The sequence below is a fragment of the Thalia democratica genome, chromosome 4, assembly GCF_965202585.1.
Source record: "Thalia democratica chromosome 4, ktThaDemo2.hap1.1, whole genome shotgun sequence".
NCBI classification, from domain to species: domain Eukaryota; kingdom Metazoa; phylum Chordata; class Thaliacea; order Salpida; family Salpidae; genus Thalia; species Thalia democratica.
Genome location: NC_139168.1, coordinates 31,837,334 through 31,859,977, shown reverse-complemented (window position 1 = coordinate 31,859,977; position 22,644 = coordinate 31,837,334). Strand labels below are relative to the sequence as shown.

Below are 22,644 nucleotides of genomic sequence, written 5' to 3'. Positions count from 1 at the left end.
ATTATTAAACAAAATGAAATAAAGCAAAAATATTAAAAACTTCAAAGTGTAGAAATTGTTATACACTAAATAAACTTAATACTCGTTTATATTATAATTAAAAAGACCGACCAATAAACTACGGGTTATTTTTTTAGCAAGTTCTTTTAGTAATTAACAGCACTGCAGCAAGTAAGATTAATTTTTAACTGATCAATAAATTATTTTGCAGATATTTTACTCGTTAATAAAAATTAAACTAAAACCACTAAAATCATGTACTATGCACATGTTTGTGCATTATTAACGTTCTTATACTTGATGTTCACTAATGCACAAGAAGGTAAGTTTGTATAATTTTTTTTGTTTAAACGAATATTAAACCTTTGATCTATTAACTAGTATTTAAGTTTATACTATAAAGTCTTACACTACTTTTAATGCAAGTTTTCGTTTCTTTTTGATGAAAAACACTTGTTAATTTTTTTTGTCAAGTGTTTGCAATTCTTCAGATAGTTTTATGGAACAACTAACTAACTATGAGGAGGTGTCCATAAAAAGAATCCTAAAAAATGAAAAAATAGATTCTCATGCACATACATTTATTAGTCAAGTAAGAATTTTTAAATACAATTTTTACTGGATTAAACATTAAAAAGCTGTTCTCAGAATTAAACTAAGCAACTCAATATTTTGTCTGAAATTTAAAATAATAATTTTGAAATTTTTGTTTGAAAAGGAAAGTTGTAAATTCTAAAAATATTAACTAGTAATAACTATTTTATAAATTTTAATAGAATTTTTAAATAATCTTATTTATACCTTAACTTGAATAAATTTATATCTTATTTCTAGAACTCATCAAAGACATTAGGCCGTGTTTCCTTTATGATACAATTTTCCAACTCCTCAAGAAATATTACAGTGAATCTAAACAAAAACAAGAATTTGTTAGCTGGTAACTTTGCAGTAACTAAGTTCAGTAAGAAGCATGGAGAAGTTTTAAGTAAAAGTGGCAATTTACTAAGTGTAAGTTTTGTACTGTTATAAAATATAAGAAAGTTGTGATCTGTTAATTGCAAATGGTTTAATTGGAAAATGATATATTTTATTAAAAATTTTAGAATACACTATTGTTCAATGAATTTTAAATTCATAAATTTTGTATTAATTTTTTTTTCTATGTAAATTATAAAAAAAAAGTACGTTTGATACTTTAAATACTTATTTTATCTATAAATATACAGTTTTATACGTTTCATAGTGTTTTATTTATTTTAATATTAATTGTTCTGTCATATGCATAAACTACTCAATAAAGTTTTTTAATCATCAATATTTTACCAAAGCAAATGCTACTTCTTAAGTGTTAAAAACTTTATTGTTCATAAAGTTTTAATTGACAAAATAAATTTTCAGTAAAAGTGGTTAGAGTAATTTTAAGCTTTTTTTAACTGTTTAATAGATTAAAGTCTAAGATCAAATGGCGCATAAAGTTCATATGCAGTATAAAGTTTATGTGTAAACAAAAGTTTTACCTTCTACCAATCGCTAAACGGAAATAATTGGGTTAATCTATGACATAAATAATTCTTATTTATATTAATGCGTAATTTCCAGTATTTCTCAATCTACAAATATGTCAATTTAAAATGCTATTGTGAACTCATATTACATTTGAAATAGTTTAAATGTTTATTGTATTAGTTTAAGTCTGTCATATTTTTAATCAAGTTACAATTTTAAAAAATATTAGTAGATTGTTTATTTTGCTGTAGTTTAAAAATAGATGTTTAACTGTTGTAAAAATTATAAATAATTTAAAATTAATTTGAATTTTAAATTTCAGAAGCATCATTGTCATTACTATGGCAAAGTAGATGGGTTACCAAATTCAAAAGTTAGACTTTCTTCGTGTAATTCACTAAGGTAAGTTTTTTATCACATTAGTTTAAAATGGACTTTGTAACTATTTTACCTAGAGAATTTTCAATGAATAAATATACTGTTGCTACTGTGTATTGTAATAAACTGTGTATTTAAATGTATACTCGTTTAATGATCGTAAATAAATTAATTTGTAACAGAGGCAAAATAGAAATGAATGATGAGTTGTTCATGATTCGACCATACAAAAACCATCATGTATTTTTTAAACCAATTGACAACCCATTGTACCATCAGCATATAAATTTTAATGATTCTTCTCATCACAAGCATGTTTACGAAGGTAAAATAATATTAATGTATTTTATCATATTCTTAAAATTACTAAGCATCTATGAATTATGTTTTAAAGAATATTAATGTTTTAAGATCCTTTGTAAAATAACTAGTGTTGTATTGTTAATTTTTTTGTAAATAAAGTTTTAAACATAAGTATAATTTCAGCATTAATCCAGTTCTATAATATTAACTTTACTAAAGTTTAAATTTCAAGTTGACTTATTTTATTTTAACAAGATAATTCAAATTTGTTTTAAGTTGTTCATTTTTATGCTCAACTTTAACAAAACATAATAATACGTAAAGTATTGTTTTATCCTTTTTACAAAATAACTTTAGACTTTTTGTAAACTATGTTAGATTGTTCATTAATTTTTTGTTATATATATATCAAAAAAGTAGATTTTCATTCGATATAATATTTTTTATAAAGGTAAAATGAAACTTTACAATTTTAGAGTATGTGTTTAAACATTATAATAGATTTTATTTACTCTTGTGACCTCAAAGCTATTAAAAAAGTATTTTATATAGGTTTGTACATAAAATATATGTTCTTAGTGTGACTTAGTTATAGTTACAAACTCTTACATACAAGAGATGTACAAATAAAATCAATCAGAAGTAATCTACAATTCAGTTTTTCTCCCTATATTGGTAACATCAGTTTTTATTCTTATGGATATAAAAAAAAAAAAAGAAAAGATATTAGGGCTTTACTTAAGTTTACGAGTTAAATTGTATGAAGTAATAAAAAAAAACTGAAAAAACTACGTCAAAGAAACGAATACTACTTTTATAAAAGACTTTTTTGAACTATAAAAGCTAAAAGCATTACTGTGTTGGAACTATGAGTAAGTACAACTATAAAATGTATAAAAATTAATACTGTTTGTAAATTTACTCTAAATTAGAAGAAAATAAAATTGTTAATCGTTAAAATAATTTAATAAGTAGATAAAAGTTGTAAATTTGTAGTTGTAATTACTCATAATTCCAACATAACAACGCTTTTAATTCTTAAAGTGGTTTTTAAAACTAATATTCATTTCTTTGAGTCTTTATTTACAATATAGCTCGTAAACTTAAGCTATGCCTTGGTATTTTCTTTATGTCTGTTTGATATTCAGAAGCATTTGTAATAAACTTCTAATTAATTTAATTTTTACATTATCTTGTACGTTAATATTAAGAAAATAAGATTAAGTCGAACAAGAAAATGTGTTTTATATACAGATGTAATTTAGTATTTTTAAAAAACTGGTATTCACTTCTTTGGTTTTTTTTTTTCTGTATATAAAAGTTTGTATACTCAAATTAAGTAAGAATAAAAGTAAATTTTTTTTAAAGTATTTTAAATTTTGTATGTATAATTGTTTCAGGGACTTTTTACAGGGTGGTTGCTAAACCTGGAATCCTGAAAAACTTGACAATTTAGGCTAATAAACCTGGAAAAAGCTAGAGTTTTAAACAATTTTTACATGTTTAGTAGTAAAATTTTGATTTAACAGAAAAATCTATAATTTTTTTTTGTCATCATCAAATATTTTTTAATTAAAAAATACATTTAAAGTAGGTTTCGAGTATCTTTTTAATGTTATTATAAATTCAACACATATCTTTACCTTAAACTTGACTTAAAACTAAAAATAGACCCAAAAACGTGTATTTTCTAAAACTTGGAAGAAATTTCTCAAAACTAGTGGTCACCCTGTATTTAAGGTATACCTTTAATGTTAATTATGCTGCACTAACGTGTGTTGTATCTCAAAATAGTTATTTTTTTTTATTTTTAATCTTTTACAAAAAAGATAGTTTAATGAAACATTCAAACTAATAAAAGAATACGAATGTAATGCTTAAAGTTAAATAAATACAATCCTGACCTAAAAAACACGTATAAACTTTCAAAGCTACGTTTTTATGTACAACCTTTAAAAAATTAAAAATCCAAAAAGATGATTTTCTAAAGTATAGAAGTATAATTTTCAGAGATACAAACGCAAGTTAGAAGAAAGAGAGACGTTGATTCGCAGAATAAAGATGGAAAAATGTTTATTGAACTTATGCTTGTTACAGACAACAATGTTGTTAGTTTGTTGAACAGAACTTTGATTAGTCTATTTTTTTAGATATTGGTTTGTTTTACATTTTGAATAAAATCAGTTACATCTAGGGGTAGGGAGTACTTGGGTGATATTTGCTGGACTTATGAGTCCATAAGATTTGGATGTGTTTTTGCTTCATTAAGAAGAATCTGAAAAAACAAATTTAAAAAAAAAGTTTGCCGCCCAAAAAACTAATTTCACCCCCAAAAATCACATACTTTTCGACTTTTTGACTTAAATAGTAATAAATTAACTTATACATGTCCTAGACTTATAATTTATGTCTTAAACGAAAGCTTATACTTATTGACATATGTTTAAATACATATTAACTGCTTTTGATGTATTATGACGTCATAATCACCCTAAATGTGCAAAATTTGTCTGTAAAATGTAGGGGTAGGGATTACTGCACAATTTTTTGGTCATATTGTAAAATTCAAATAAGTACGTATAATTCGGATGTGTTTTTGCTTAGTTATAAAGAATCTTAAAAAAAAATATTATTTTGCAAAAAAAAAAGTTGCTGCCCAAAAAACTGATTTCAACCCCAAAAATTACATAACATTGATTTTTCGACTTAAGTAGTAATAAGATTACTTATACATGTCCTAGACTTATAGTTTATATCTTAAATGAAAGCTTATAATTATAGGCATAAATTAAAGACATTTCAACTGCTTTTGTTGTATTATGACGTCATTATTACACTAAATATGCAAATTTTGTCTGTAAAATCGTACTTTTCCTATAATATAAAAATCAAATTCTTTTGCTGTTTTACTTTAAGTATTTTGATTTAGGATATAAAATGTTTCAAGTCAGCTAGGCAGAAAGATATTACTGGTGTAATGTCATTTCAATTGCATGTTGATATATATATATATATATAAAATACATTTTAAATCACTTTCTGTTATTAGAAATTATAATTATTGAGAGCATTTTATATAAGTAAATACAATAACAATTAACTGCTATGAGTTTAAAACTAAAAAAGATTTGATAAAAAGCTTTGAAATTCGAGAAATAATGGACTTGAATTAATATTACAATATGACCAAAAAGTGTGCTGTACTCCCTACCCCTATTACTTCAGAAATGACTACATGTTTAGAAAATTTGTGTATTGTTTGTAAAAATAGATGAATTTTACTGTTTTATTTAATTCTTAAATTTCAAAACCAGTCACAAATTTAACCATAGTTGTTAAGTCTATTAAAATTAAATAAAACTATCTTGAGTTTTTCCATATTACGAGCATTATAGATTGATTAATAATTGGAAACTAAACAACTTCTAAGTTTTGTTTAAATATAATTTATAATTTTTGCATCTACATATAAAGAGAATTAATTTGTAAAACTTAAAAATCTTGGTTGTGTAAATTTGTTGCTAATTGTACTAGAAACATTGTTTACAAGCTTTTTAAAGTATAAGGGCTTAATTAAGAATAACAAACTTATTTTTAATATACCTATTTCCTATATAACAAGTATTTCGTTAAAAAAAGTAATACCAATTTGACACATGTTCTATGCACTTACAAACAAATTTAGTCTTAAGTTGTAAAACTGTACATCCTAGTAACCTGTTGCTATTTGCACACAATCCATTTGAATCAAATTGAAAGTGGTTTGTCGGGTTTTCTCAAAACTGTTTTTTTTTCAACAAACAGTGGCACAAGTTCAACGAGGACGAGGAGGCGATAAAGGAAGATATTTTCCAGGTGGTCAACTACGCGGACGAGTTCTTCACCCAGGTCAACGTCAGGCTGGTGCTCACCCACCTGCACATCTTCGAGGACGACCCCTACGTGATCGGAAACAACGCGAACACCGTTAGATTGTTTAAATACTCAGTTGATTTGATTTGTTACGCTGTTTTTTTTCTTTTAAAATTTAGAATAGATTCGATTGAAGTTTTCACTGAAATTAAAAAGTATGAAAAAAGGTTGATTTAAGCAAGAAAAGTGTAAACACTCAAATGAAACTGTTCTAACAAACTAGGAGTACGACAACTTCAAGGCTTACCAGTACAAGCGAATCAGCGAGGACAAGGACCCCAGGTCGCCGTGGAAGCGGGCCGACGTGATCCATCTCGTGTACGGGGACAACTTTGCCGGGACGACCATCGGGTTGGCTGCGGTCAGCGGAATTTGCGTCACCACCAGGAGCGTTGGAATCATACAGGTTAATGATATTTTCGACGTAATAATTTTGTTCACAGTTTAAATGGTTCATTATAGTGTTATTGTAAACCTAATTTGATTTTTTTTTCATACACTTGAACTTGGTTTAATTTTACCAAGATGTTGTACTGAGGGGATTTAGTTGAAAGTTCTTTATAACAAAAATGTTGTTTTTTTTTTCTTTTAAAAATTCTGCACAGTATAAAGCTTAAAAACATCCAATTAAGTTAATATTTTTAAAAAGATATTTTTATCTATATTTTAATTTGTACGAAATGTTTTAACAAGCTGTGAAGTTAACAAACAACACAACAATGAAACAGCATCACACGAAACCGCTGCTGTCGGCTGCAGTCCTGACGCACGAGCTCGGACACAACCTCGGGTTGAGGCACATCGAATCGAACGGCTGCCAGTGCACCGATGGCGTCGCTTGCATCATGTACCCTTCCCTGTCGTGAGTTGAATTGTCGTGGCTTGAAAAATAATGTCGTTGAAAACATTAAACAAGCAATTTTAAATATATAAATTCTTAAGTTTATGTTTTTTAGCTAAGTTTCTAGTCTTCGTATTTTTCTTGTAGTAAATAAGCCAATATATGCTTATATTTTCAACTGCTTTTTTTTAACCTGGTATAGTTTTAGAGTTCTTTTTCAGTACCTTTATTGTATGCAGACTGCTTTTTTGTTCCTTGTTTGTTAAACCTGTTCATACAAAAACGTAAAAGGCAATGTAGACAGTAAAGCCTTCTATTAACTTATAAAATTAATTAAAGTCAAAAATATACCGGAATAGTTTTGAAAAAAAAAAGAAGCAAACTACAAAATTTTAGTATACATGTTTGTTAGTTGCCTTTATTTTTCTTAAGTAATTATTTTATTAGTTATTATTTTGCCTTCTGTTTTATTTAAACATTTCAATGTGTCGATTTTCTATAAGAGAATTTTTGCTTACTAGTTTATAGAGCAGCACCCATATTTTCGATAAAAGTAGTGAATTTCACAGTTGATCAATAAAAAAGTTCTGTTTACTTCAGACTTAAATATACATTTATATTTACACAAAGTTGTACTGTTATGTTCAACACAGCGTAAAAGTAATAAATACAGTGTGAAATAGATAAAAGATAACAAAAATTGATTGTATTGTACTTGAGACAGAATATTTACTTACTTTTTTTTTGTCACCACTAGAACTTACAATTTATTTGTTAAGTATAAGAAAAAACACTAATACTTCGAACATTTGTTTGTTTTAATACTTATTTTTTAATGACTTACTAAACAACTGATTCTTTTTATTTCACCTAAACCCTTACTACTAGTAATTAAAGAAAGTTAAAACTACATGTGTAATATTTTATTTATAAATTACAAATTGATATCTAGTTTTTAAAATTTTTTGGAGTTTTTATCAAAATTTACTATAATCAGGGTTGCCACTTTACATGGAAACCTGGAATTTGTCAATTTAGGAAAAAAAACTGGAAAAACCTGCAATTTTTAACAATTTTAACATTTTCAGTAGTAATATTTTAATTTGACATAACAAATTTATCATATAAATAAGATTTTTTTATCATTGTAATGTTAGGCTATTTTTCCCAAAAAGACTAAATAGTCATAAAATTTTATGAGCGCCAAAATAAGTCTTCAGTTTTTGAGTTAGAGTTTTGTAGTGATTGTATTTTGCAAAGTTAAAATTATCTTTATCTGCAAGAAGGAAAATTTACTAAAAAAGCAACTGTTAGTTCTTATCTGTTCTCTCCTTACATCTTATTATTTTATTCTTTGCAACCTCATAATTAATTTTTTTGATAATAAATTTAGTATTTTTATAGTTGTATATAAATTATTAGTGATTTATAGTACTATTTTAGTGATATTTTAGGTTAAAGTTTCTGTAGTTATTAATTAATACTAAGTTTTATTTGGTGTCGTAATTGTTATTGTTATTGATATTCAGATTGATATTCATATTGGTTTTCAATGTGATATTCATAATGTATTATAATTATATTTGATATCTTTTATTGGTTGTGAGTGAGAGACACATGACTACACGAAGAGAAAGGTACTAGCCAGAGCCTTGTAACTATTAGGAGTGACTCCGAGGCAGTACCTGTTCCGCCGGTGCTACCAGGCCCTCCGAGCGGACATCATCATCAAAAAAATTTTTTCATTAAAAACACATTTAAAATAACTTAACAGTATCTTTTCAATGTTTTTAGACCATTTCACGCAGTTTTTCACATTAAACTCCACTCAAAACTAAAAATAGACCAAAAAATGCGTACCTTTTAAAACCTGAGAAGAAGTTTGGAAAACCTGGGTAAATTTTTTGAAAAAACGAGTGGCAACCCTGTATGTTGTATCCTGATAAAAAACAACAAGAAAACCCAAACAACTATTTTCACAGGAACACCGAGAACTTCGGCTGGTCGCGCTGCAGCCGGTCCTCGCTGAGCCGCATGCTGCCCAACAAGCTGTGCATCCACGACACGCCGCGGGCCGAGGACCTGTACACCGCCCCCAAGTGCGGCAACAACATCGTGGAGCGGGGCGAGGAGTGCGACTGCGGCACCGTGGACGACTGCGACAGGTTCGCGCGTTTTTTTTTGATTTTTTTGTTTGTTGACAAGACAAACGTTGGACCCGCTTCCCTATGCCCTTGAGGTGATTATAAAAAATATATAAAAAAAAGTATGAAAAAAGACTTAAGATTAGAAGATAAAGGCAAACGTAATGTGTTTTTTATCCCATATTAAATATTTTATTATTATTTTTTTTATTGAGTTTGATTTTATTTAAACGAGAGCTGTTGCGTTGTTGCACTGATGAGCTCTTTGGGCGAGATTGAGTTTGATAATTGATAAAATAAAAATTAAAATTAAGTTGCGTTAGGTTGTAGTTGGACGAGCAAAGGTTGTTGACTCGTTCAAGTTTTTGTTTCGACTTTGAAAATGTTCAATTGGTTGTAAAACACTATAAGTTTCAACAACTTGAAGCAAGCTAGTTTTAAATGAACATTTAAAACAGTTTATTTAACATTTACAACCACTTTTTTTTTTGTTTTTGAGTTATAAACAAACACGACTGCAACAGGTTTAGAAGTTTTTTATTTTTGCCAAATAATGTCAGGCGATAATTTTTCGAAAAAAAAAAGCTTCTTGACTCTTTTAAACATCTGTGGTATTTGAAGTAGATCTCACTTATCGTTTTACTATCGAGCAAATTTTTAATATAATTTAAATTTTATCAGTTGATAGTTCGAATATATTTGTATATTCTTAACACTTTTGTTTCTACTATTTATGCTTTCAACCGATTGAGGTGAGTTTTTAAACTCCTGCACCTCAGAGCTATTTCAAAAAAATTTTTTTTTTTATTAAATTTCTATTTACAGCCACTTGGTTTGTTTTCGACTAAACAACAATTTATATACATTTTAATAGATAAATATAAATAAATGGATAAGGAAAAAAAATGTGTTAACTTAGTTTGTGCAACACAAACACTAATAGTTTTTTGATGGCAAAAAAAGATAATTTTGTTTTAAGCTTAGTATTGTATTTTGTGATTTTTTTTTCTAATGAAAAAAAAGTTTAAATCAGTTTTACATCCAATTTTAAAAAATAGTAATTTTGAAATAAAGCTGTTTATTGTGTAATTGGATTTTAATTACACAAAAATGAATAAAATTTCACTAGACTTAATGTAATTTTAATGTAAGTTCAATCTTTCCATCATCACCTAAAATTTGGAGTATTATAATTTACTAAAAAAAAAGTTATTGTCTATCAAAAAGAGTTCTTTTAGTTTAAGCTTTTTTAACTTAATAGAGTTGTTAACCTTAACGTATTTAACCTATTGATAATTTTTTGACTTTTCGATCATATGAATTTTGCAATTTAATAACATTTTAGTATAAAAAGAAAATTTTTGCAATTTAAAGTTTGCATTAACTTTTAAAATAGATACATTACTCAAAAACAAAATCACTTTTATCTACTTTTACTGTAAGGTTTTTCTATTTATTAGTCTTTTAAAATTTAACTCAAGTGATAGAATATTTTTAAAAGCACAACTAAAAGTTATTGTTCATGAAAATTTAAAAATAAACAGTCACACGCATGTTTTAAAAACAAGTCACGCTCGTGTTACTAAATAAGTACGTATTTTTTAACGCTGTTTTGTCTATTTATTATTGCTGACATAAATATTTCATAACAGTGTTTAAAACGGCATTAGAAAAAATGTCAATGTTTTTGTGTAACTTGTTATTTTAACGAACGTTTTAATTTCTTTATAATTCTTTATTTAAATTAGTAGTACAATAAATACTAAAAAAATAATTAAAAATTACTTTGAACTAAACCTAGCTTTGAAAAAAAAAACTGGTTGAGAAAAGTGGTTATATTTTTTTTTCCTTACGACAATCAATAACAGAAATTTTCATACAACTAGTCATTATTACGTCACACAGCAACACCTCGACGTGCAACGTCCACGTAGAAAGTTCAATGAAAACTAAAACTAACTTACTTTAAATACATTTTAACTATAATTAACATAACAATTGAATAAAATAATTATTTTTTTTACGTTATACGACCTTTCACATAAGGTATCTAATTGGTTGTTACGTCACACAGCAAGTGTTGCAACGCGTCCACGTGCCAACTGCTCCCTCGCGCGGAATGCGACGGAGGGGAGTGCTGCGACGGGTGTCTGCTGCGACCTAGCGGACACGTTTGCAGGGGAACGGGCGGCAACGAGTGCGATCTGCCCGAGTACTGCAACGGATTCTCCTCATCCGTGAGTTGATTATGATAGTTGTTTGTGCATGCATTAAAATATAGAGAGAGTTTCCATAATTTTATTTTTTGTTAGTTGGTATATTAGAAGTTGGAGCTTGTTTAAGTGCATCTAAGAATTTCCATTATTTTATTTTTTCTTAGTTCGTATATTAGTTTTCTATACTAAAATTGTTTAATTGATTGAATCGAATTGATAGTATACTGATGAATTAAGTGCCAAAAGTTATGAAAATTAGTGCCATTAAGTTTAACAAAGCTTTATTTACAGCGACTCTGATTTGAAATGGAAATTTAGTTTGGTCACAATATTGCAGTATATCTTGTGTTCAAGATTTTTATTTTTTGAATGTAATTAGAATTTTAGATTATTTGTTCAAATATTTATTGATATTATACTAAAAACTAAATTGCTTTTTTTTCAAAAAGGCTGGGTTGTGTTTATACATTTTAAATTTATAACTAAGTTAAAATCCTTACAATAGATTTTTTTAAAAGATCACTAAAAGTTTATTCTAAACCAGAGTTTCCCAAAGTGGGCCATAAGCAGCAAAGGGGACCAAGGGGAGGGGGGCATGAGACCATAACTTGAAACTTACACTTGATGTTCTAGAATTGATGGTGAAGAGCAAAAAAAAAGTAGCTTTTTGAAAAGTATTGTCTGAGGGGACAATAGCTTTTTTTATTTTCTTAAAGGGGGCCTTATGGAAAAAATTTTGGGATACTTCTTCTAAACTGATACTATATTGCTATTAATTTAGTGATACATATTTGAAGTAGTAAAACAATCATTTAATCATTGTCAAAAAAAATAAAAGTTTTAGTAATAAATTTGACCACATTTAATTCTGTAAATTACTTTCATCATACTTTTAACTTATTGATTCTTTAGAGTTTGTAAAAATGAATATTTTTTTATATTTGCCTTCTATATTATATTGAAAGAGCTGCAGGTAAAAATAATAAGTTAAAGATTCTGTCCATACAAATATTATATTAAGTACTTTTTTAAAAGTCAACTAACATCATGTAAGACAAAAACGTAATATATACTAATGATTAAACTAATGTTTTAAAATTTTAAAAAGCAGTTTAATTTCTGGCTCTGTCTTAACACTAATGAGCTACTGACTTAAATCTAACTCTTTAAAATATTAGTTTCGAGTTAGGGTTTTGATTTTTTGTGCACCTAGTAAGTCTTCGGACTGTTTATTGTCTTAGAATTTTCGTACTCCTAATCCCTATTTCTCTTCTACAACGATTCGATTACTTTACTCTAACATATTCTTAAAGGTATAAATTTAAGTTAAGTTTTTGTTCAATAAAAAAAATAAAAAACAGTTCGTTTTAAAAATAACACATTTATGCCGAGTCTATATACGACCGAAAACTATTTTTACAACTCAATTTCAACAGTGCCCTCACAACTCGTTCATGGAAAATGGGAGGAAGTGTAACGGCAACCAGGACTACTGCGTCGGTGGGAGTTGCAGGAACCGTGACTTGCAGTGCAAAGAAATTTTCGGCGGAGGTCAGTTTGTACTTATAAACTTTGAAAGTTTTATTTGAAATATTATAAATCGATTTTATTAAACCTATTATAAGTTTAACTTAAACTATCAATGCTATTATTACTTTTTAAGCTTAAGTAATTGAACAAGCCGGTTTTATTAGGGACTTTAATTTTTTTAAGCTAGCATTTTTTCGTAAATTTTTGATGTTTTTAAACAACTTTGTTTAGATTCACGAAAAGCTCCGGATACTTGCTACGACTTGAACTTGGACGGCAGTGCTTACGGGAGCTGTGGAAATAATGTTAGATGCGCAAAAAAGTGTGTTTTGAATTTTTCGCATATGATAAACAAGATTTCAGAGATGTTATATAGTAAAAAAAAAAATTATTTAAAGTTTTTAGTTTATGAATGTATTAATGTACTAAGCTTTTTTAAGGATCTTAATATTGTCAAACTTTAAACATGCGAGTTTGTATACTCGTAATAATATTGAAAAGCAATCTAAATAAAAAACTCAAACAGAGATGTGATGTGCGGTAAGATATTCTGCACTCAGCCCGCAACAAAAGTCAACATGCAGTACAACATATACTGCGACGGCATCGACCACACGAGCTACTCCACTATTTACGAACTGGAAAATTACGAAAATCAGGTTCCCGGTTTGGTTGAAGATTTCACTTCGTGCGGAAAAGATAAGGTATTGTGATTTTTAAATCATAGATTTATAAATATTTTGAAAAGTTTACTCTCTTTTCTCTAAAATCTTACAAATATAAATTAAAGTTAAAAAAGGTTTTCTTTTTGTACAACCGTATAGTTGGTTTTGTATAATATGGTTTATACCTATAACTTCAAAACAACTTGACTCGTTTAATATTTTTGCATTTATTTACAAACTTTATGAAGTCTATTTTAAATTAAAAAGAAACACTTACTACAGAACATCCCAAAAATTATTTTATGTACAAAATGCATTTAGTAATAGCTATTTGATTATTGTAGGCATGTGTTATGTATTAAGTTTAATAAAATAAATTCACTTCTTATTTGTCAGAAAATTATATGGTAAAAACTAACCAATTTTTTTTTCACAACTACCTATATAAAATATACTAATAACAGTTTGATCAAACTGTATTTGAAATGTATCATTAATAAGTATTTTATAAGTGGATTTTGAAATTACTTTGTTGTTTAACTTCAAGTTTGAGTCAATTTTTTTTATGTATTAATGTCTAAAGTTTTATTTATGCCTAAAAATACATTTTAGCTTTTTTTAATATGTATCAATATCATTGAAAAATTTGTTCATTATAAATTGCTATTTTACTCAACACAAATTAAACCGATATCGTTATAATATTGGTATTAAAAACTTTAGTAAGTTTTAAATTTGAAGCTAAGCACTTCTTGTATTTACTTGTACACTTTTTTCGATTTTGCAGTTTAAAATCAAATGCATTAAAAATTTGATAATTTTCAGTGGTGCGTAGACAACAAGTGTGTGGACTTTCTGGGAACCAACTGCAGTAATAAATGCCACGGCAATGGGGTAGGTTAAAGTGTTATAAAAAAAACCTATAGTTGTTATTTAATTTAATAAAAGTTTTCTTCAAGCTATTTTATTCAAGTTTATTAGTTATCTTTTTAATAACTTAATTTTGTAAATTTTAGTTTCATAAATTGTTGATAATATAAATAGTGGCTATTTAAGGATTTACCTCAACGTCACAATTGCCGTTATACATGAGAAAGTAATCGATAAGTCTACAACATTTCAACACCAATAATTATTTCAACCTTAAAAACGCTCATTATTGCAACAACAATAAAATATTATACAATTTCTTACGAAACCTAAACATTAATTGTTGCACCAAATATGAAAAATTATACAAGTTATTATATTACGCATAAATTCACTATTGCAACAACAGTTATACAAGTTATTACACTTAACAGATCTGCAACTTAAATTAGAAAATATTCATTTTATCAACAGATCTGCAACTTAAATTAGAAAATATACATTTATCAACAGATCTGCAACTTTAATTAAAAAATATAAAATTTATCAACAGACTTGCAACTTAAATTAAAAAATATAAAATTTATCAACAGACTTGCAACTTAAATTAAAAAATATACAATTTATCAACAGATCTGCAACTTAAATTAAAAAATATACAATTTATCAACAGGTCTGCAACTTAAGTTAAACAATATTCAATTTATCAACAGATCTGCAACAACAGGGGAAACTGCCACTGTATCGACGGTTTCGCTCCTCCTTATTGCGACCTCCCAGGCCACGGCGGGTCCCTCGACAGTGGTCCTATCAGCCCACAGGGAGGTTCGGTTGATTTGTTTTAGTTTTTATTGGTTTTCGTGCGAAAGAAAATAAGTATATTTTTAAATTTTTTTATACTATGAAATTTGTGTTTTTAAAAGTATCCGAAATAAGCACACAAGTGCACAGAAAATGTTTAACCACTGCCAACACTAATTTTTTTGATTTCATAGATTAAAAAATAAAACTTTTACCTGATAAAAAGTGATAAAAACTAATTTTCGAACCAAGCTGAATCATACTTTACGTAGATAAACAAACAAATTAGAGAAACAGTGCAAAAATATTAAATACAAAAAGTACCTGTTACAACTACATAAAATACCCTATAAACATAAGTATTTCCACATCAAATATGACAATTCAAAAGTTTACACAATTTATGTACAAAAATATGTTTATTGCACAATTCATGTAAACTATCAGCAATTGTATATCGACATCCCGATTTTCAAAAAATGGGTGAGATGGCCACTCTTTGGGGGCCACAAGCTGCAAATGGTCCACAGGGAGCCATAGTTTGAAACTCTAGATGTTCTGTAGTTTGATGTGTTAGAGCCAAAACAAAAGGTCTTGGGCGTAATTAGAGTAGTTTTGAACCTTACACTATATATTACGGGAAAATTTGAAACTTACAATAGATCAAGGCTTCTAAAGTGGGCCATTTTAGAAAGTTAGGGGTCATAAGCTGCAAAAGAAGGGGGGGACCATTGAAACTTAAGCTAGACATTCTAGAGTTGGTGTTAAAGAGCAAAAAAAGGTCTTATTGTAGTTTTTTAAGGTATTTTATAAGCTGCGCATTGCTTTTAAATTTTTTTCAAAGGGTGCCTTATGAAAAAAGTTTGAGAAACCCTGATGTACATAAACACTAGAAGTTTTGATACGTACCACAAAATTGACAGCTAAACAACAAACGCATTTTCTCCGTGTCCAAATAACAATATAAACTGAAACTATAGTGTCCTTGCTATAGAGTTAAATTTATACATGTAATAATGATACTTTTACGATTTAGTCACAATATGGTTATTAAAATTAAGAATAAAAGTGATACTGACTAACAAGCAAAACTAAAGTTAAAATTTTAAACCAAGTCTTTAATCAAGTTGATGCGCATAAAAACATAATAGAGAGCAGATTTCAGTTGAATGTATTAAAGACCAGTGTTTTTTCTGCTAATGGATGAGTTTTCACTTTTGAGCTGTGTTCAAAGTGCAAACCAAAGTGGCAGACTTCTGTATTATGTTTTGTTTAAAACTAAGCTTAATGGTTCAAATCAAACAAGTTTAGAAGTTTTTAGACAGTTTAATCAATTTAGTGTCAGTTTTATAAATTTTATTCTACGTTTATCGTCTAAATAATCAAAACCATGATCAAGTTATTTATTACGGTATTGTTTACAGTAACGAAGGATGTTGTTCTAATGCTTGTGCTGTTCCTGTTTGTAATGCCGGTTATACTGAGTGGGGGAGTCTACGTTTGGTACAAGTATCTCGGTGGAAGCGACCAAGTCGTTACGTGGAAACAAAACAGGTGAGTATTGTTAAAAGTTCCAAGATTGCACTAAACGTCATGGTCCTGAATATTAGATTAATTTTTAGATCTATAACTTAAAGTTGTTTGATGATAGTGTATGCTACTTTGTGCGAAAAGTAAAATAAAAAGTGTAACTTTGGTATAGCGATCGAATTAAATGCGAACACTGTTTGATTTATAAAAATGTACCATATTAGTGAAAAGATAGCGAAAGTATTGTAATGTAACCCATTAGTGTACCTTACATCCACACTGTGACCCATTCTTAATTTTAAACTTAACTAAGAACTTAATACACTGAATAGCTACTATATATCCTACTTATAAAAACTAGAGACACGACAAATGTTAATCATATTGTATTAAAGAGCAATTGCTAACATTAAGCAATATAAAGAGCCATGTACAATAAAAAAAAAATTATGCTTAAGAAATTACTTCGAATGCTATTAGAACCTTTATAAACAATTTAAATTTAAGATATTTTACTTTAAAAATGTATCAAATATAAAGAGATTTGATTACTTGTAATTTAAATCAGGGTTTCCTAAACTTTTTTAAAAAAAGCCCCCTTTGAAGAAAATAAAAAACTATGGCCTCTCTAACAAGATTACTCAAAAAACTACCATTAAAACACCTAAGACTTTTTTTTTTGCTCTTCGTCCTCAACTGCGGAATATATAGAGTAAGTTTCAAATTATGAACTCATGACCCCCTAAATTTCCCCAAGAGAGCCATTTCGCCCACTTTGGGGAAGCCTGATTTAAATAATAGAAACTTGTAAAAAGTAACATTGCTAAATAAGTAATTATATGACTCAAGATACAAATATAAATGTCTATTCTAGAATAACATGTTTACTGTAGCAAGACTGTGACACGACTCTCTCCACAACTCTCTGTGCCTGGTTTATATAGATCTGTTCTCAACTTTATTTAACATTAAGTCAGGAGTTTTTACTCTTTAGTTTCTCCTTACCTAAACTGTATTAAAATTGCATCGGTATTTGCATGGGTCTCATTCTGGAATTTTCCCTTAATCACAAAACGATTTCAAATACAATTTGATGTATATTTACAGTAATAGTTTAATTTTTATTAAAAGTAAATTTAAACTACTTAAAGGTTATATTATAAAATAAACAGTAATTTTAATACTACTAAAACATATATATATATATATATATATTGAAAATAACAAATTCAAGCAATTTCACAAAACTTTTTTATGCTTACAAGTTTATTTTTTTTAAATCATACTTAGTTATTACCTACATTGCTGTTTTTTTTTTTACTTTCTGTTTAAACTTAATGAAAGTTTGAAAACCTAACTTAGTAAGAATTTAAAATACTCTTAAGATGTCTTCAGTATAATTTTTTTATTATATGATGCATTAAAACTATATTTTATTCATATTTTAAAGAGCTGTTTTCAAAACTGCTGAATAAAAAAAAGTGAAATAAAACATTGTTTTTGGTATTTAAAGTTAACTAGTTATGATTAATAGTATTTGCAAAACATAATTCAACAGACAAGAGCGTCTGGCAGCCGTGGCCGAGATGAAGAAGCAGAAAAGGAGGCAGAAGAACGGAGGTCGGCATCAGCTTACAACCGGTGAACCATTGATTAATAAGCGTATGTTGTAATAAAGTTTGCATGGTTGCGTTCTTTCTGTTTCTTCAGTTGTATAATTTTAATTATGAAAACAGTTTGAATTCTAAACGAAGTCTTTTGTCAACAGATAAATACAGTTTGTGTTCAATCTTTAGCCGTTTAATTAAAGCTTGAAGTGAAACTTAATTTTGCATAAAAGTAAAGAAAAATTATGTCTTAAAAAATAAAAAAAGTTTATCCAAAACAACCATGTATTTTTAGAGTGTTTTTAAAACTTCATAACTTCTGTATTTTAAAACTTCTGTATAAGTTTTATGCCTAAAAATTAGAAAATTCAATTCTACAGCTCCCGTGGTCAGAAGCAACCCGACGAACAAAAACGACGAGATCAGGTCGTCCGTGCCGACCAGGACCGCTCCCAGGCCACCGGCGCCCACCTACAAGCCCTCGAACGACTGGAAGCAGTCGAACAACGAACCTCTGAAGCCCGACTGGAGCCGGCAGCAGAGTCCCGCCAAAAAGTTCAACGATTCTTCCAGAGACCCGCACTCCAACTCCTATCGAAGCGGTGAGTTTTTGTTCAATTTTTTTGTCATTAATAAGTAATAAACGAGTAGCCCGGTAGTAATAGTAGACGTAATTTGCTTTATACAAGTTGAGCAAGTTTTAATTTTGATCACCTACAAAGTTAGTATAATAAAAGAGTAAACTGTCGAAAGATAGCAAAAGTATTACCTGTAACTAGTATATGATGTGTAAACTCAAACTAGATGTCATAAACATAAGTTTATACAAAGAAGTATAATAATGTGGAAAACTGGTTTATAATTCTGCTTAAACTTTTTCCCACTACGTTCAGGTTGGTGGAATGAAAAGAAGCAAGCCCCGCAGCAAGTCCACTCCTCGTGGTGGGGAACTACCGACGATGACGTCACGACTAAAAACGACGTCAAAACTGGCGATTACGTCACTCCCAACGACGTCGTCTACGACCTTCCGCCGGAAGTTTTGATAAAGGGGAACAACCGTCCCCCACCGCAGAGACCCTCACACTCGCCCGTCGGCAAACCGAAACCCAGAATTCCGCAGAGACATCCCGCAAAAGTAAATTTTGTTGATTGAAAATAAATTTAAGTTTAAGATTTTAAGATTATTTTATTGAATCTAATTGTTTACAGCACTATTCAGGGTTGCCCCAAAACTTTGAATCCTGGAAAAACCTGGAATTTGAGAAATTTTGAAAAAAATAAAAATGAAAATCTTCTACTTGAAACAATTTTTACATGTTAAGTAGTAAAATTTGTATTTGACACAAAAAATCTCATACAGATAATTTTTTTTTGTCATCATCAAAAATATTTTTTATTAAAAACACATTTAAAGTAAATTAACAGTATGTTTTCAATCTTGTTATACTATTTAACACAGTTTTTAATTTAAACTTATTTTTGAACTAAAAGTAGACCCGAAAACGTGTGCTTTTTAAAACCTGGAGGAAATTTTCTAAAAACCAGTGGCAACCCTGCAGGGCCCTGACTATTAAGAAAAAACAGTATATAAACAAGTAAACGATATAGGTAAAAAGTGAAGTTAAGAACAGGTTGCTATGTTTCAGTTATAAATCGTATTAAGGTGATAGAAATTAATTAAAAAATATACTTAGGAGTTTTAAAGTAGCAAAAATTTACTAAATGTTAGTTAATATTTCTTGAAAACCGTTTCTATTATGTTTCTCTAAATTATAATAAAAAGTATTCATGTGAATTATAACAGCCCGCCACTGAGGATAACAGTTCAGTTGGAAACCTGATTGCGAAGTTCAACCAGTGAACAATTTAAGTGGTTTGTGTCGTTTGCAATGGAATGCAGTATCAGTGATTTGGCCGAACTTTGTACGATAGCAGCTTTGTGTTTTGTTGCACCCTTTTTTGCCGATCATGTTTTAGCGATAAATTTTGCAGATTTTAACTAAACGGAAGGACTTGTTTAAATTAGTTTAGACTTAATTGCGAGTCTTTATACTCAAAACTTAATTGAAATATATATGTTAAGCACAAAAAATCATGTGGAAAACAAATACAAAAAAAATAATAGTTTATTTCTATCAGTTACATAAATCGTAGTGATAAATAATTTTTTCTTTATAAAGTTTGCCTCTAAATCAAATAGTGAACACTTTTATTGCTACTAACCAAAAATTTACATTAACTTAGAGAAACAACTCTTCATCGAAACTAATACAAACTCTCAACAAGTCTTGCCTGCTTATTGTTTTAAGTACCTAGGTTTCTTTTTCACTGCTTTATTCCGACCGTTCTTTATTTGCTAGCTTTTTATTTGATGGTCTGCTATTTTTCTTTTTTTGTCGCAGTTTATTTGGCATGTTTTATCGTTTATTTTCTCAATGGTTTTTATTTTTAATTGCTTTAGTTGTAAAATGATTAGAACAAAACAGTTTTTTTTGATGTGGTTTAAAAACTATATATCTGGTTATTTTCTATAACCAGTTTTCAAAATAATGCTTCTGATAACTATCATTGCTATTCTTGTACATTTAATTCAAAAGTTTTTGAGTAAGAATTTTATCACAAGTAGTGATATGTTGTAGTTGAAATGTAGTTAGTGTAGAAACCTGAACATTTTCGGCAATTTCAACATCACTGTAATGAAGTGTAGTTAGTTTAGGCCAAAAATGATTGATGAAATTATTGGTTGTTTATTTACGAACTACTGTACAATTTATTTTAATATTTTCAGTTTTTTTTTTACATGTACTATTTATTTAATCATATGCTTTTTGTTACCTTCTACGTATATCTAACACAATTTCATACAAAGAATGAATACTACTACTAAATTTTAATAAAATACAAAGTTTCACACGCTATACACAGTAGAACTAGAAATTTTCTAATCATAGTTATTTATTGCACTTTCAAGACTTTTAAGTAATACCAAATATGACATTAATAAAAGTCAGAAAACTAATGTTTATTTAAGAATCTATAATAAAAAACTATTGAAAATTTATTTTTATGCTTTAGATTTTAAGGCTTTACACAAAGATTTTAGAAAGTTTAATTCAGTTTGTTCATCGATTTAATTTTTAGTGTAGGCTGAATAATTTACTTTGAAATTGTTTAGTCATATAAAACAATTTGTGCTGTTGTTGTTACTAAAGTGCATTAAAAAAATTTATCTAGATAAAAAATATATATCTATTTTCCAGATGATACGACTAAGAACCTGAAAATTAGTAGTTTTTTTTTGAAAATAAGACAACCTAAGTTCTAATATTTTTTTTTTGGTTTTCCACATAAAAAATTAATAGTCACATAGTTTAGCAGTTTCTGCAGAAAAAAAAGGTACTTAATTTGAATCAAAGATCCGCATCCCGTTGGAAACCAACTAAAAATCTAGATCGAATCCTAGTTTGTGGATCCCACACACTTGTGTTTTGCAATTGGTTGTATAACTTTAACTAAAATTTAGCTTGCAATTAACCTGACCTGTTTTGATGGATGTTAGCATTTTGTATGTGTTACAAAATAAATTGTCGTAGAGTATTTTGAAATAATTGTTTAAAATGTAATTTTTTAAATAACTCCTGAATTATACGAGACCTTTTTTGCTAACATTGCAGATTTTAGAATACCAAGTGTAATTTTAAGATTTAGCGGGCAGCATCCCACTTAACAATGTAGACATACTCGTGGGCCGCAGTTTGCTGACCCCTCTTCCAGTTATGGTTTCTAGTAAACTTTAGATTAAAGATTGAGTAGAAAGTAATAAGCTTAGTTCTAGTTTCTTTCCGTTTTTTTATTAAGAAAAAGCTGGTTCAAGTTTGTTACTAATAAAATACTGGTTATACTATTGAATCTATTTTTTTCAAGTGATAAATCTGTACAGTTGCACCTTTTTTTCTTTTACGAGAAACCAAAGATGGTCAAAACTTATAACAAAAACTCAACACATTGGGCTGAAAACGGGGTTCAAGCGGCTATAGACTATAAAAAAGTGTTTTTGCAGAACAGTAAATCAAACTAAGTGTTAAACATAGTTAGATAAAACTTGACATCTTTGTTTAAAGTTTGTTTTCTTACTTTTCTGCTTCAAGTATTTAATATGTTACATTTTAAATCCCAACAGTTTTTGCCTTTTACGGTGTACTCAAAAAAATTTAAAGTTTTTGTAAAAATTTTGCTTGCAGAAAGTTACAGAAAAATACTTAAAATACATATTTAGAAACACTTTTTTAAAAGTTTGGTATAATGTATATCTCACAATAAAATAAGCTAACTAGATAT

At 28.2% G+C, this 22,644-nt stretch overlaps 1 protein-coding gene across 2 annotated transcripts; it reads left to right on the top strand.

Moving 5' to 3' along the window:
- The first annotated feature begins 201 nt into the window (after positions 1-201).
- LOC145834126 (zinc metalloproteinase-disintegrin-like EoMP06) lies at positions 202-21,181 on the top strand. 2 transcript variants are annotated; one of them, XM_082941481.1, is made up of 21 exons: positions 202-322; positions 492-592; positions 835-1,008; positions 1,829-1,908; positions 2,067-2,209; positions 4,198-4,295; positions 5,992-6,153; positions 6,323-6,505; positions 6,828-6,961; positions 8,923-9,105; positions 11,159-11,321; positions 12,737-12,851; positions 13,062-13,152; positions 13,357-13,534; positions 14,321-14,389; positions 15,079-15,190; positions 16,591-16,720; positions 18,255-18,337; positions 18,684-18,905; positions 19,197-19,441; positions 20,111-21,181. In XM_082941481.1, the coding sequence occupies exons 1-21, from the start codon at positions 256-258 to the stop codon at positions 20,165-20,167; spliced, it is 2,790 nt and encodes a 929-aa protein (XP_082797607.1). In that variant the 5' UTR covers positions 202-255; the 3' UTR covers positions 20,168-21,181. The 2 variants fall into 2 exon arrangements, with proteins under 2 accessions (XP_082797607.1, XP_082797606.1); XM_082941480.1 differs by having other exon boundaries at positions 18,255-18,358.
- The last annotated feature ends 1,463 nt before the right edge of the window (positions 21,182-22,644 follow it).

Coding starts and splice junctions, on each gene's coding strand:
- LOC145834126 (XM_082941480.1), top strand. CDS start 256: ATGTACTATGCACATGTTTGTGCATTATTAACGTTCTTATACTTGATG. Junction 323..491: donor GTTCACTAATGCACAAGAAG/GTAAGTTTGTAT, acceptor GCAATTCTTCAG/ATAGTTTTATGGAACAACTA. Junction 6,962..8,922: donor ATCATGTACCCTTCCCTGTC/GTGAGTTGAATT, acceptor CTATTTTCACAG/GAACACCGAGAACTTCGGCT.